General features: G+C 30.4%; 1 protein-coding gene across 3 annotated transcripts; it reads right to left on the bottom strand.

Annotated features, from left to right (window-relative positions):
• Positions 1–895: 895 nt before the first annotated feature.
• LOC132713268 (uncharacterized protein C10orf67, mitochondrial-like) lies at positions 896–16,467 on the bottom strand. 3 transcript variants are annotated; one of them, XM_060695783.1, is made up of 11 exons: positions 16,128–16,455; positions 15,294–15,401; positions 14,304–14,327; positions 11,761–11,852; positions 11,571–11,636; positions 10,801–10,888; positions 9,403–9,465; positions 7,692–7,821; positions 5,185–5,260; positions 4,112–4,147; positions 896–1,792 (listed from the first exon to the last, which is right to left on the bottom strand). In XM_060695783.1, coding segments are annotated over exons 1-11 (750 nt in total). In that variant the 5' UTR covers positions 16,194–16,455; the 3' UTR covers positions 896–1,791. The 3 variants fall into 3 exon arrangements, with proteins under 3 accessions (XP_060551766.1, XP_060551764.1, XP_060551765.1); XM_060695781.1 differs by lacking the exon at positions 4,112–4,147 and having other exon boundaries at positions 16,128–16,467; XM_060695782.1 differs by lacking the exons at positions 4,112–4,147; positions 14,304–14,327 and having other exon boundaries at positions 16,128–16,447.
• Between the last annotated feature and the right edge of the window lie 498 nt (positions 16,468–16,965).

The following is a 16,965-nucleotide window of genomic DNA, read 5'->3' as shown; positions in this document are numbered from 1 at the left end:
ACAGGAAAACCCGTGCAATATGCGCAAGGACTTGAGCTACAGATCAATCCTGTAAAGTTTCATTGAAATTGCATAAGTGGTATAAGAGAACTAGTCCGGACAAACATTAAAAATAAAAATTATTAAAGGGCCATAACTCTGACAAAAATCATTGAACCGGAAAATGCTGACAATATGCACAACTAGACTTGGTACTGATCATTCCTGTAAAGTTTGGATGAAATTGCACCAGTAGTTTATGAGGAGTAGTCCGGACAAGCTATTGTGTATCTGGCAACACACAGAAAAAAACACCTTTTTATCAAAGGGCCATAACTCGGCCAAAAATCATTCAACCGGAAAACCCGTGCAATATGCGCAAGGACTTGAGCTACAGATCAATCCTGTAAAGTTTCATTGAAATTGCATTAGTGGTATAAGAGAAGTAGTCCGGACAAACTTTAAAATTAAAATTTATTAAAGGGCCATAACTCTGACAAAAATCATTGAACCGGAAAATGCTGACAATATGCACAACTAGACTTCCTGATCATTCCTGTAAAGTTTGGATGAAATTGCACCAGTAGTTTAAGAGGGGTAGTCCGGACAAGTTTTGTGACGGACGGACAGACGGACAGACAGACGGACAGACAGACGACGGAGAAGTGATCCCTCCGTAGAGGCGACACAAAAATGCTTGCATAACAAATTATTTGGATGAAGAATTAAATGTTATTGACAAATTTCTTAAAAGGCCCTATATCGCAAATTTCGTATTCAAAATGGTGGCATCGATAATATATTGATAAATTTTAATAAGAAAGATTTATCAAATACATGTATATTTACATATGTAGTACGATTTTTAAATGTGAGCACTTTAAAAGCTAGAAAAAAGAAAACATTACAAACTACATTTCATGTTTTACATAATATTTTTATATAATTATTTCTCATTCATCATTGTTAATAAATATCTAAAGCACAGACAATGCATTAAAACAAAATATAAAAAATATAACCAAAAATATCACAGAACCAGTCATCTACATGTACATGCATAAAAAAGTTAAATACAAACTCCATACTAATTTATAGTGACTAATTCACAGTGACGAGTTCTAACCGGCAGTGACACATCACCCTTCTTGTCACACATGAAGTATAACATTTTAATATATAAAGTACGAAAAAATATCAATTCTTCTGTTCAAGGCATGGCAATGTAATCATACCAGGTAAACAATCCCGAAAGGCACATATCTTTTCCCTACTTGTTTTTATGATACCATGTTCATCTTTTCCCTGTGAACTTTTTTATTAAATCAACCCACATTTTAGCTGGGGGCTATATACATATATATTTTCTTTATAAAAATGATATGATGACATTTTTTCTCAAACAAAGATTTTTAAAGACAAAATACTAATACTGGCATAAACATATCTATTTCAACCACATATGTCCGCAAGCTTTTCCACGAAAATAACGTTAGTACGTTGCTTTCTTTTCAAACTCATTCTTTTCCATGTTTACCGAAACGCGCAAATGCAAATTGTGACATAATTAATGGTACACCCTGTATATTGATCCCATGATGTAACATCAATGTTTTCAAAGTCTGTATATTATTTCACAATATGGACCACTTATATCACACCTGTTACATATGAAATGATAGCAACAAACAACATGATGACGTATGTACAACGCTTCAAGTATCACGTGACACGAGGAACGATAATGATTGGTCCTTTTCCAGATTTAAAAATATCAGTGTCAGCTGACTGCTTGCTTGAGGTTGTAGATTTTCTGAAAGAAACAAAAAAACTTTGAATTTAAGAAATTGGTAAAAATTTCAGTCCTTGAGGAGAGTAAAATATAATATCATTAAATCACGGAATATACTACTCATTACAATATTTACAGACAACTAAACATTAAGATTGCTCTGTAAATGACACCTTCATTTTATGTCATTAAATAACAGAGAGATCTTTTGCTTCATCTCAATCCAGATAGGTAGCAATAACAATGTAGTGTACATGTCATGACATCCCGGACGTACGGGAATGTCCCAGAAATCTTGGGAATGTCCCAGAAATCTTGTGACAGTTACGGGTGCGTCCCGGAAATCATTTTTGTCCCTTGTACTTTTTTTGAATATATTTTAAGTATATTCTAACACATTCAAAAGTCCTTTAATAAACATGATACTGTAATGGAATATTTAAGTAACTCTTAACGGTAAAAATCTGTAAAACTTTTCAGAGAATGAATTATGTCTTATGATCAATGCCCTTTTATATATCGCTTGTAAATAATCCTTACCAAGTAAAATATCTTAAAAATACATATCCGTCTTTCAATCTAGATTTAACAATTCATCATTTTTAGGAGAAAATTCAAATTATATACTGTATTAATTACGAAAAAATGCACCGGTTGCATCCAAGTGTAGAATTTATTACCCCTCGTAACAGGCTAAAGTTAACTTAATCTATACAAAGGTCAAAATAAACCTGTGATTGATGTAAAAAATAAAATGAAAGTGATAATACTATTGTGTAAAAAGATTTGTAAATGTGACGAGTGAATTAATAAGCTTCAGAATGTTAGAATAATGAACAATGGAAATAGAATGTCTACAAAAAACAAAAAAGTAAACATTAAAAGCATGTAAAGACTTCTCATAGATTTAAAATTGAAAGTAAATAAAGATAGAAAAATTCTCAGACTGCATAAGGGAAATCCTTGGAGAGAGTATTAAAAACCAATTGCCGGCCAAACAAATGCCTTCATACAGACCGTTTTAGCATTCTCAAATTAAATTTAGTCCATGATATTGAGATATGTGCATTGATGCGGTTAAGTTAAAGAACCATTGGAAAATATTAAGCTTGCAGCAATGATTTTCAGTGAGTTACCTAAGCCAAGGACTTATCCTTGCCAAAAGGTGGTAAGCATAAATCTACAGCATTTATGTTACCTGTATCTATTTTAGACTGCATTTAACTATGGTAGTCAACTTTTCAAAAGAAAATTTCTGATAAACACATTTACTATGAACGTGAGTTAAAAAGCAACTATGAACAAATGTTAACAACTATGAACATATGATAAAATTTAACAAAGACAATCACATGTACTGGGAACAAACTCCAAACATACGTGACTTATTGTTAAAGAATGAACTTCTTGTTATCAGTCTAAACGAAATAACAAAATCTAATAAACTGAATTCTGTACTGAGCAACCTTTTATTTAATTAGGAATTTTAAAGTAATGCTAGATGTCCGATTTAGCATCAGTTTAGCTAGTCTATAGAACAGTATTTCAGGTATCATTTCAGTCATATTAAAACACTGGGCAGTTAACTTGCTTATGAATAGTTAACAAGTACTTAATTGACATTCTACAATCAATGTTATGTTTCACAGAAAGTGATAGAGAGCTAAAAAAATATTGTAAGAAACCAAATTGTCATAAAGAAGAAAGTGTCTGAGATATATTGACCCAAATGCCCTTAAAATGAGCTTACTCAAATGACCTTTAACCTGTCCTCACAAAATACATGTACAATATAAAACAAGGAAATGGTAGCCACAGAAGATCTATGTAGCAGTGTGATACTTTAATAGATCTATGTCACACAGAAATATGACAAAAACGACAAATACATGTTTTATGTAGGTGTATGAAACTAAAAAAAGATCAATATCATGAAGAAGAAAAAATTACAATGCTCTATGTCACGTAGAAGATGAATGTCAAAGAATTTCTCATGGAGAAGCATGACAAAAATCTGTGTCATGTAAAAGTATGAACACAAAAAAAGTTCAATGTAGTTTAGAAGCATGATAATAACAAAACTCTATGTCAGGTAGAAGATTAATGTCAAAACTCTATCTCATGGAAAAGCATGACAAAAAATCTATGTCATGTAAAAGTATGAAAATGAAAAAAGATCAATGTCATATAAAGTATGATAATAACAAAGATTTATGTCATGTAAAAGCATGACAAATGTATGATCCAGGGGTTTTCAAGCTTTCAGCATGCTCAGTGCAGAAATATTCTCTACAAATTAGTGAAATTTTCCAGAGAGTTGTAATTTACATTGTTTCTTACCACGTGACTTTTGTCAAATTCTGTTGGTTACCTAGTCTAAAAATAATGACGAAATATGAATCATTTTGTTCAGCATTACATTAAATCAATGTGTTTAATGTAAGACTGAAACATAAAATATCAAATCAATGTATGACAGATTTATGCAAAACGACAAACTAATATTAAAGGAATTTCATACAGACTAATATGAATTATGGCTTTTACCAATGATTTTGTGACTTGAATTTGTCCTACATGATGGATATGGAACAGTTCACAATTTGTATAAGGGTTGCCACAATAATAATAAAAAAACTTTTCAGAGTTGTTTCGCCTACTTTTCAGAATGATTTTGCCTGTAGCATAAAACTTTAGCAAAAATGACCCAATTTACTAGTTGGTCAAAATAAAGGGCCAAATAATATGGCTCTTTAATTACATCATATTATTTATGCCATATTTGATTAAAGAAATAAGTATTGTGAACATATATTGGCCCATTGACTGGTCCAACAGCATACTGTTGATAAGGTATGCTGCCAATCTTGACACAATCACTCTATGTTTCAAAGCTATGTTTCAAAGTAAATTTTTTGTTTTTTTTATACTATTGATTCATGACACTTTTCCACTGAATATTTTTGCTTATTTCTTTTATTATATACTTATCAATGAAAAGTTTAGTAATATTGATGAAAAAAAATGCGTAGTGCATTTTCTGTATTTTCACTATAAAAAAACATTTTTCTCTGCAGTGAAACATATTTCCATATTTTCACTGGTGTCTTGCCACACTAATTTTTTTTAATTCAACAAAAACATAAAATTTATGGGGAAATCTTTCAAATTGAAATGTCAAAAAGAAATGTATATAATAAACAGAAAATTCAAGTTTTTACTGTAAATACATGATTTATTTTCATCTTGTGGCATGAAAATTATCATATTTCACTCCTGGCTACTGTTACTCATGAAATATTTATTTAATATAATATTTATTATTTTAATACCACTTGATGAAAACAAATCATGTATTTATAGAAAAAAACATGAATATCCTCTATATATAACTAACCAATAAGACAACATACCTTGCAGGTCTTTCAGGTAGAGGCACAACATCAGCTGGGATATCTTCTCTGTCATTCTCTGACATTATCTGGTTTTCTATTTGAAATAAACCCAAATACACTTATATTAACAAAAATTCACCAACACAAACAAAATTAAGCCTTAATTAAGCTATAAACTAATTGTCTTCATGCACTTTTCTATCTTACAATATAACTGATAAAATTCTCTGTACCATTCTACACTTTACATTTACATCAGTGACATATGTTTAGTTCAGTGTAAGATCTTAATTTATTATATACTTACAAATGAAATATTGAGAAATATTGATGAAATAGAATGTGTATTTTCATTTTCCATATTTTCACTGTAAAAATTTATTTTTCACTGCAGTGAAACATATTTTCCGTATTTTCACTGGCATCTTGCCGGACTACCACCACTCATAAAATATTTATTTTCATAACACTCGATGAAAATAAATCATGTATTTATAGAAAAAACTTGAATATCCTCTATATATTTCACCGAGTGAGCACCAGAAGGTATATTTCATGAGTGGCGCAGCCACGAGTGAAATAAGAACTTTTGGTGTTCACAAGGTGAAATATATTTCGATCTTACACTAAACTAAACAAATTTTCTTTTAATTGTATGCAAAGAAACGTTTTAAAAAGACATTAAACCTAATACTGAATGAAAAGCGCCCCAAATAATAATACAAGGTGATGTCATTTACGATGTCACATCATTAAGCTGGTACCCAGTACTGTGAACGCTGGTATTTCACTGAAATAACGTAAAGGGCTTAAATTCAAAACAGTGAAATTATCAAAGTGGTAGTTTCAATGTTTCAAACAGTGAAATTTCCAGTTTTTTATCACTGATATATTTCTATAAACCACCGAAAAGCATGTAATAAATAACCTTTATCACTACAAGTACATCAGTCACAGAGAATCACATCAGAATCCATTCAATACTTTAAATTAGAACAAAATATTTGAGGGTTTTTTTCTTTGTGAGTTTCAGCTTTCTTCAAATATGTACATTTAAATATCACTCTTAAATGCTCACAATGTGTAAAATATTCAACTTTCTCTTTAGACAATGTACAGTCTGTGTTTGTTTCTGACCAATCAGATTTGAGTTTAGACTGAGAATATTTCTTTATAACCTCTAAACCTTACTCTATACTGCTGGACCGCGTTGTTCAAAACATTGGTTAAAATTAGCCAATGGATAGCTTATCCACTGGTTAAATCCTTAACCAGTGGCCAGTTATCCAGTGGATAAAATTTCATTGTTCGACAGTTGGATAGTACACTGGCTACCTAACCAGTGGATAGCGTGTTTATCCACTGGTTAAGTACCACAATGCAACAGGGTTGGTTAGTGATTCTGGAAACAAAATGGCTGATTTTTTGATGAATAATAACATTATTAGAATCAAAAAGCTCCCAAAAAATAATTTTGCATGTTTTGTGCCTTCTTGTTTTTGGAATTAAACAAAAAGTATATCAGAGGCCTTAAAGTATTGATAGACTTATTTTTCCCTTAGACACACATAAGAAAAAAATCAAAAACAATTTTTTTTCAAATTTTGAATTGAAATTACTTCCATTAGATGAGAAATGTTCTAACTAAGAAAATGAGTACCGACACTTGTATGTTTTATTAAAGAATAAGAAAGTTATGACTGTTTAACTGAATTTTCTGAACTACAACAACAACAAATTTAGATTGAAAAAGGGTTCTAAAAGCACTTTTTTCAGAAATGTTTCAATTCAATCCTATGCATTTTATATGAAATGTTCTAGTTAAGAAAAATAAACATATATTTTTAAGAAAAATCTGGTTTTAAACAAGTTTTAATGATTTTTACAGTTTTAATGATGATAACTAACCACTGGTTAAGGGCATTATCCGGTGGTCATAGGACTGGTTAAAGTTAACCGCTGGATAACAAATTTTATCCGTTGGATAAGTTTTGAGCAACAGAATTTATCCAACAGACAAAATTTAACCAGCGGATAATTAATTTAACCACTGGTTAACACTAACCAATGTTTTGAACAACCGGATCCTGGTTGCTCACATAAATTATTTCGATATTAAAATCCCTCTATTTAAAAATTGACAGTTGTAAAGTTAAAGCATAACAAGTTCATTAAACAGCAGGTTGAAAATTTAGGAAAACCACAAGGCTCACAGAGACTCTCTTGGACTACTGGGATCCTTTATATCTATAATCTAAAACTGATTTATAATCAGTTTACCATACAAAATCTATTACTGTCAAATATTCCTGAACAATATATACCTGAGAGTGGTTTTGTTGTTTTTTTACTTTGAAATGGAAAGTGTGTATGTGATTAGACAGGATGACTTTTGAAACAAACAAAAAAAGTACTATTCGACACAAATAGATTTTGTCCGGTTAACTGATTGTCCGGTAAATATGAAGGAAACTCAGTAATTATGTTAATAATGTATAAAGTAGATCATTTTTGTAAAACATTACCATCTGTAGAGAAGATTGCCGTTCCACGTCCACTTGGCGCCGACACAGTGTAAGATATATAGTCTTTCTCTTGTGGTGCACCTGGTGTGGCATTTGGATTGATAGGTTTTGCATATTTTGGAATATCAGGCTGAAATATACGGTTTTGCAAAACAGTTAACATAAGTATTGCAAATATCTTAGAAAAAATTATATTGTCAATTTCAGCATTATAGAGTATTTCAAAATAACATATTATTACATGCTTTTCGGTGGTTTATAGAAATATATCAGTGATATAAAACTGGTAATTTCACTGTTTGAAACAGTGAAATTACCACTTTGATAATTTCACTGTTTTGAATTTAAGCCCCTTACGTTGTTTCAGTGAAATACCAGCGTGCACAGAACTGGGTACCAACTTAATGACGTGACGTCATAAATGACGTCACGTTGTATTATTATTTGGCGCACTTATCATTCAGTATTAGGTTAAATGTCTTTTTAAAACGTTTCTTTGCATATAATAAAAAGAAAATTTGTTTAGTTTAGTGTAAGAACGAAATATATTTCACCTTGTGAACACCAAAAGTTCATATTGCACTCGTGGCTGCGCCACTCGTGAAATATACCTTTTGGTGCTCACTCGGTGAAATATATTCCGATCTTACACTGAACTAAACAAATATCCTCTATATATTTTATTCTAACACTACCCGCATTTTTTCCCTATTGAACATAGAAGGACTGAAAGTGTGTGATATTATGCAATAAAATCACTCTTTACATTCTATATCTAGAAATGTAACGTAAGCATAATAGATGTGACGTAACTATTAAAAATACGATGCGCTGAAAAAAAGTACGGAAACAAATCAGGCACAATTTAGCTTAATACCAGGTACTGCTGCATTTATTTGTTGATATCATGTTAGAATTGAAACAATATATCCAAATCAGCGATTTTATTAAGCGATAAAATTAATGTTTTAGATGTATTATTTCTTAATTATAAGATGTACAATGTCAAATGCCAGGAGATAATCCTGGATAATCTGAATGTAGTTCAACAAAGAAACATTGGTTCCTATTCTGTATGCATTGAATCAGAAACAAAAATAAAATTTTGCACAGTTTATCGCTTAGATGGTTGGCAATTATTCGCTCATACCTATATGATTATATTACTGTGCAATTGAATGCAAACCATGCAATAAGATGCAAAAAAGCTCTCAACATCAAATGCTGGTTCTGATTTATAAAAATATATGCCAAAATTTTGAAAGTATTAAAGTAGTTGGGTAAATTCACACAGATGTAGTAATTAAATTAATTTATCACATAAATTACAGCACAGGAGTGATATTAAGCAATTTAATGAAAAGATATTAAACTTGTGTAATAACACTCTGACTTGACATCATTAATTTTGCCCTATATACAAAAATGGTGTAAAAGCGCACAAATGCGTTACACTTTAGGTGAGTAATGAAAAATTATTCTTTTTAACTGTAAACTATTAATTTTGAATATGTGATAAAATGAATATCCTATTCATGTAGATTCAATACTAAATTTATTGAACTTGTTGAATTAAACAATTTTATGCATGCCAGATGCTCCCATATAATTTTATTCAACTTGTTCAATAAATTTCATATTAAATCTACATTCATTTAATATCCCTCTATATATAAACAGCAATTTCATACAATATGTAAATTATACTTACCAATGGTCTTTTAGTAGGGCTAGCATGCTTTGATGAAGGATGAATTCCAATTGGAGCATCCGCCTGAAAAAGAACAATTACAAAACAAGATATTACATCAGGATGAGGTCATTTTGCCATTTTGAGTAAAGCTGTAAAATTATATGCTATTATAAGATAATACTTAAGAATGAAATGATATTTATAGGAGAAAGCAATTCTTATATGGTAGTTAATAAGTTTTTATTACATGCTTTTCGGTGGTTTATAGAAATATATCAGTGATAAAAAACTGGTAATTTCACTGTTTGAAACAGTGAAATTACCACTTTGATAATTTCACTGTTTTGAATTTAAGCCCCTTACGTTGTTTCATTAAAATACCAGCGTACACAGTACTGGGTACCAACTTAATGACGTGACGTCGTAAATGACGTCACGTTGTATTATTATTTGGCGCGCTTTTCATTCAGTATTAGGTTTAATGTCTTTTTAAAACGTTTCTTTGCATGTAATAAAAAGAAAATTTGTTTAGTTTAGTGTAAGATCGAAATATATTTCACCTTGTGAACACCAAAAGTTCATATTTCACTCGTGGCTGCGCCACTCGTGAAATATACCTTTTGGTGCTCACTCGGTGAAATATATTTCGATCTTACACTGAACTAAACAAATATCCTCTATGTAATTGCATAAGTAACTGATATGTGATAACTTATTACTGTTTGAACGCCATGTAATAAATAATTACTGGATAACTTACTGAGTAGCTAACTGCTGTGTGATAATTCATTTCTGGATAACTTACTGTGATAATTAATTACTGGATGACTTACTGTGTAGCTAACTGTTGTGTGATAATTTTTTTCTGGATAACTTACTGAGTGTGATAATTAATTACTGGATACAGAGTAGGTTACTACTGCGTGATAATTATATCTGGAACTTACTGAGTGTGATTATTAATTACAGGATAACTTACAGAGTAGCTAACTGCTGTGTGATAATTAATTACTAGATAACTTACTGAGTAGCTAACTGCTGTGTGATAATTAATTACTGGATAACTTACTGTGTAGCTAACTGCTGTGTGACAATTAATTACAAGATAACTTACTGAGTAGCTAACTGCTGTGTGACAATTAATTACAAGATAACTTACTGAGTAGCTAACTGCTGTGTGATAATTAATTACTAGATAACTTACTGAGTAGCTAACTGCTGTGTGATAATTAATTACTGGATAACTTACTGTGTAGCTAACTGCTGTGTGACAATTAATTACAAGATAACTTACTGAGTAGCTAACTGCTGTGTGACAATTAATTACAAGATAACTTACTGAGTAGCTAACTGCTGTGTGATAATTAATTACTAGATAACTTACTGAGTGTGATAATTAATTACTGGATAACTTACTGAGTAGCTAACTGCAGCATGGTGAAGATTAGCAGCCTGTCTCTGTAATTGTTGTCTTATATAACTCTCATCTTTCAATGCATGTAAACTGTAAAACATGAAATTGTATGCATTATAAACATACACGTTCCTTAATCAATTAAAATTAGCTTGAATCTGGCAAAGAAATAGAATATAGCTAAGCTTCCTAGGTAGAAAGCATAAAATTATCTTGATGGATAAAAAAGCTAAGTGAATCAAGTATTTTAGACTCGTAATGCCAGCATGTTCAAATATAGAAAAATGTTATTAGCTAGCATTATGCATTTCATAAACTCTCGTTTTCAAAATTTCACCAAAAGTTATTGTCTTTAAGAAATTTACAGACACTAAGTTTGTAGCCTCTTTATCACTTATTTGTCTGAGAGTGAGAATGTCTACGGTAACCCTTTTTTTGAGGAAATTGTATTTTCACAATATTTAGGAATAGTTATCAATTCTGAGTGCATTGTTATAGAATAATCTATTTCCATTCTAGCATGCAAATAAAAAAAATAGAGAATTGATAAAAATATGTTGAACTACATTGATAGTAGAAGTATTTTTCTGACAGCATATGATTTATTGACATCATATCAGACGTTATATGATGTGCAGGCATTCCTTTTTTTTGTTATTAATAATTCACTTGACTGCCCTATCAGTATGGTATAAAAAGTAAAACTTTCTTCAACTTCTATACAAATGTTGAAATAAAATGTTGGGTTATGTATTGTTAACCCAGACTTTACCTCTGTTGCAAGATGGCAAACTTCTTTTCCCAGGTTCTGTGTATACGCTCAATTTCACGTTTTAGTCTGGAAAGATAATTGTTCAACAATAAAATCTTGCATTTGTTATGTTGTCATACATGTTATAATAAAAAATGTGGTAAAAACAATGAAAAAATAGCACCCCCCCCCCCCCAAGCAAACAAGTTACCTTGCAACTTCCTCCCGCAGCATTTGTTCACTTTTTCGTATTTTATTCACATCTGTATCACCTTTCAATGCCTCCGCGAGTTTTGCTCTTTCCTGTTATAAAAAAACATCATTTAAACTTTCATTATAACTACAATCAAACATATGCCTTCTACAGTATTTGAAACATTATATGTGAGTAGAAATAACCTTTTTATTGTATTATCTAACTGGAATTAATGAAAAGATTAAAATTTACTGGTTAAAGGAAATGAAAATGAAAGAACCTTAACTTCAAACATTATAGCTTACCTCTGGCATTTATACAAACATCAAGGACAGTAATTTTAATGAACAATAAGACAACTAAATACTGTGACACATTTTGATCAAACAGAATTGCCTTTTCTCAAAAATGCCACATAAATTTAGCCACATTATCTGGAGTTTTCATTTCAAATACTGTTAAATAAGTATCTTTTAAAAAAAGGAACCTTTTACCTCATTTCAAATTTAACATTCACAACATCTCAAATCAGATATTTTTTATTATCATGCTAATTGGTGATCCAATAAAATACGAAAAAAAAAGCAGGAAAATTTAAGTTGTTAGTATGCATGCATCATTTTCATAACATTACAAGACTTTCAAATCTGGTATAACAACTTTATAACAATTTTGGATAGGTGAACAACAAATGTCCTGGTGAAGTAAATGCTCTGCCACCATAGTAATTGCGCTGAGACATTAATGTGGGTGAATACAATATAGAAAATGTGTATATACAACAGCCAGTAACCTTCAATCCAAACTAAGTGATCTATCCTAGTAGATGAAAAATGACATGAATTAACAGTACAAACAAGATGAAAATAATGTATACACTTTGATTATACCAAGTTTTAAGTAACACTAGCACTAAATTAAAGGTATATCTATGGCCATTCTCAAGCTTTACGGGCAGAGACAGATCCCCGGTGACTGGTCTCTGAGCTTTATTTGAAACACAAGGAAGTAACTGGGTAGAACCATTGATTTTCGATAGCTACATCCATCTCAAAAGATTATTCAGTCCCTCACAAGATTCAAACACACAATTATGAGTGGCTTAATGATTCAAAGTCAGTAATCTGAACCACTTGACCACTGGACCTCTGATTTCAATTAACTTCCCATTAAAAGGATGACATCACAATATTAAAGTAATTCAATTTAACTTTTGCACTTATTGAACCGTCAATATCCCGTCATTCTGTCCAATTAACGCTTATCAGTGAAATAACTGTACTAGTGAGTTATTATAAATATTATTCACCTTGATTTTTTAATTTCACATGAAAGTAAGATATATTTTATAACTACATCTTTAACATTCATTTATTAAATTGAAATCATGAAGCTTAATGGCTGAAAATATTCAAAAGTTTCATATTATCTCAGTGAAATATATTCCATATTTAATTATACAATCAGTATACATTACCATCACCGTAACCATTATTACCAGAGTAGGCAATACAATGTGAAAAGTAGTATTAATTATGTAAATCACAGAGAATAATAAATCATATGGGTAAATTATTTACTCATTATTTCAATCATCAAAAAGTGAAAATATAATGATTTTAGACATATGAAATAATGTTTATAATAGTTGTATATTATATGGGATTATTCATACAAACAATGTGAAGTTTGTCTCGTGAACAGACATTCTTTTGTCATCACAATCATGTTCTTCCTTTGTAAAAAAATATTTTATTATGAAGATTTGTTTTAAATAAGTAAGACAATTATTTTATTACATGACATCACTTTTTTCAATTAATTGTATATGTAATATTTAGGTTTTACCCATGGAATATGGTGCTTTATCAGTCAAATATACTTCATATTTGTTAAAAACAAATATGAAAAATAGTTATGAAAGTGGGAATATATTCCATATTTCACTTGAACGATAAAACTGAAGAATACAAAAATCCTTTTCTTATTTAATACAATGTACATGTAGTCATTAACTAGCCTGCGTTATATTTCAAACATACTGATGGACAACAACTTGCGTGTCATAGGTTCCTACATTTTTATGTTTCCAGAACCTGCTGTAAGTCCAGTGAAAAACCCAAGCATATTTATTTTTAGATCTGCCAAACAAGTCATGACATTGATGTTAATGCATAAAACTTGCCAATTAATAAAACTGAGTGATTAACGCTTCAAGACTAATAATTCAATGATCGCTAGCCGCATGGGTTCAAACCCTGACAGGGGCAAGTCGTTGTTTCCTTGAGCAAGAAGCTTTATAATGATTCCTTGATAATGGTTGGTTCCTGGGGAACTGATCCAAAAGTGTGTCTATAAATTTATAGCTTCCTACATGATCAAACTAAAAAAATTCTGTATAAACCAAATCCATATGATTTGAATGTAGCACTGCTCGGACTTAACTTTGACTAAACAATCAAATTCCAGTCAAAAGAAAAACAAGAGAAAATGAGAACCTTCTGCACAGAATAATACATGTGAAAATGATATACATGTATATAGGTGAGATATCTAACCTCATTAAGTTTGCCTTGAAAGACCTGCCATGACAACAAGAAAAGTTATATACTTATGGTCACAATAATTATATGTATTTTAAAACTTTGAACTTGAAAAAATAGGGTTATAATCATTAAATAAACCTTAAAACTTATCCTCTGTTGATTGTTTGATCCACTTTTATTTTTTCTTATTAGATAAAATACTATCAGAGATTTAAAGAAAAAAACAAACTCTTTTTAAAATACTCTACCTTTTAATTTGGAAAATTATAGCATAGATATAAATCTGTTTAAAATTATCAGAAAAATAAAAAAATATATAAAAAACATTCACTTTTTGTGATTGACATACATTATATAAATAGCCCATATAACTGAGATTATAGTGAGGAATTTTCACAATTTTTCAGAAGTAAAAAGTTATGATGCACAATTTTCAACTGTTTCTTCAGTTTGGAAAATACCTTAAGTTGGTCTCAGTACTTTACAAAAGAATAAAAAAATGTTTACATTTCTTATGTGGTATAATCATAACCTTGATTATTTTTAACACTCTGACATCTTATACCCTTAATGTAGATTAGAACAAAGTCACATACTATTAGAAAATATTTCTAACTCAAAGTGAATGTATTAAAAATTATGATATCTTAATTTCTTTTGAATAATGATATGACTGTAATATGCAATCAAACACTGACTGTCGGTACAGATGGGAATATCTAGCTCGGGTAACTGTGTAGCGAAAACTTGGCAGAGCCTGAGACGATACTGCTGTAAACAGTTACCCTTGAGCTAGATATTCCGATCTGTACCGGCAGCCAGTGTTAAAGATTCTTATAATCTAGCTCTCAGAATCAGTCTGATAAGTGTCTAGATGAAACTCTGCAGAGCCTCGTTACACTGTAAACAGTCTCCAGTAAGATATTCCAGTCTGTGCAAACAGTCCGTGATAGATTCTCATAAAATATAACTGTAAAGAATGTTTAAAGAGGAAATATATACCCTAGCAAGTTCTTCCTTGAGTTTCCTCTCCTGATCATGTAAATGCGCCATCTTATCTTTCTCGGCCTGCTCTCTAGCTCGTAGCTGGGCCTCGGCTGCTTCACTTGTCTATTAATTAATAAAACAGTTTCATAACAACATATTTATAAAACTTATAATCTGTAGAACCCAAAATTAAATGTTATATATTTCATTTAAATATATGCATTATGAAACCTCATTTATTTTGTCATTTCATGTTTACATCAGCAGGCAATCAGCATAACATGTCCGTGTGATCAAGCATGATGTCAACATTGCAGACACACAATGCTACTACATTAATTTTTACAATGAGGTTGCATATAAAATAATTGATAAAAAGATTTTTACTAGACCAAAAAATTGGCGCTATTGCTACTTATGCAACATATCCTGTTCTCGCAATTTCCACTTCAGTCAAATACAAGACTCAGGGTTCTAAATAAATATGCTCCTTACAAAAACCTTATATCACCTTAAAATGCACTTCAGTACAATTCTTAAATTGATAAATTAAGTAAAGATATTATACCACATGAAGAAATGAAATTTTATTCCCATTTGTATTGAAAACAAAGGGAGGTAATGTTCTTCACATTATATCCCTTGTTTTAAATGCAACAGAACTGAATTTAAGGATTTTCAAACTTAAGTTTTAGATATATAGAAATATAATAAAATCATATTTCTTTTTTCCTTCCCTATATAAACTAACAAAAAGAACCCCTCAAAGAACAATCATTTGCATATAAAAGACCAATTACCTTATACAAATGAGGACATCCTTTATGTTATTTTAATAACCATACTTACAGCTAGTTGTGCCTGGGCCATTTTTTCACGCATCATTCTCTCCATTTCTTCTTTCTGTTTTGCCATCTATATTTATAAATAAATTTGTCTGAATATAATACATGCATTATAGTTTTCTTGTGCACAACATGCTTAATATACAAATCAAGGTGGTCAGAAAATAAAAGAACTTCATGTCAGCTGAATGTAATTCCACATCAATGAAACTGAAAATCAGACTACTGTCAGTCATCCAAATGACTAGAAGAGAATTTTATGTCACCTCAGAAAGAGAATTTTATGTCACCTCAGAGAAGAGATTTTTTCTTGCCACCTGAGAATAGAATTTTATGTCACAAGAAAAGAATTTTATGTCACTAGAATAAAATTTTATGTCACCTGAGAACAGAATATCATTTCACCTGAGAATAGAATTTTATGTCACAAGAAAAGAATTTTATGTCACTAGAATAAAATTTTATGTCACCTGAGAACAGAATATCATTTCACCTGAGAATAGAATTTTATGTCACCTGAGAATAGAATATCATTTCACCTGAGAATAGAATATCATTTCACCTGAGAATAGAATTTTATGTCACCTGAGAATAGAATATGATGCCATTAGAATTTGTTATCAGAAGAGAATTTTATGTTTTAAGAGTAAAAAATCATGTCACCACTGTATAGATAATAATGTAGAATACCAAGTCACCAGAAAGGAATTTCATTGCATCAGAATAAAGTATTATGCTAGCAAAAAAGAATACTTCTAAATAGTGTTTTTTTGTTTTTGCACATTTATAATTACATGTAATATTAATTGACAATTAAGCAGAAAAGTTAGCTAATTTCTAAA

Source organism: Ruditapes philippinarum, unplaced genomic scaffold (assembly GCF_026571515.1).
Source record: "Ruditapes philippinarum isolate M1 unplaced genomic scaffold, ASM2657151v2 ctg3816_1_1_1_1, whole genome shotgun sequence".
Taxonomy (NCBI): domain Eukaryota; kingdom Metazoa; phylum Mollusca; class Bivalvia; order Venerida; family Veneridae; genus Ruditapes; species Ruditapes philippinarum.
The sequence above is the reverse complement of the archived record's forward strand: the minus strand, read 5'-3'. Positions and strand labels throughout refer to the sequence as shown.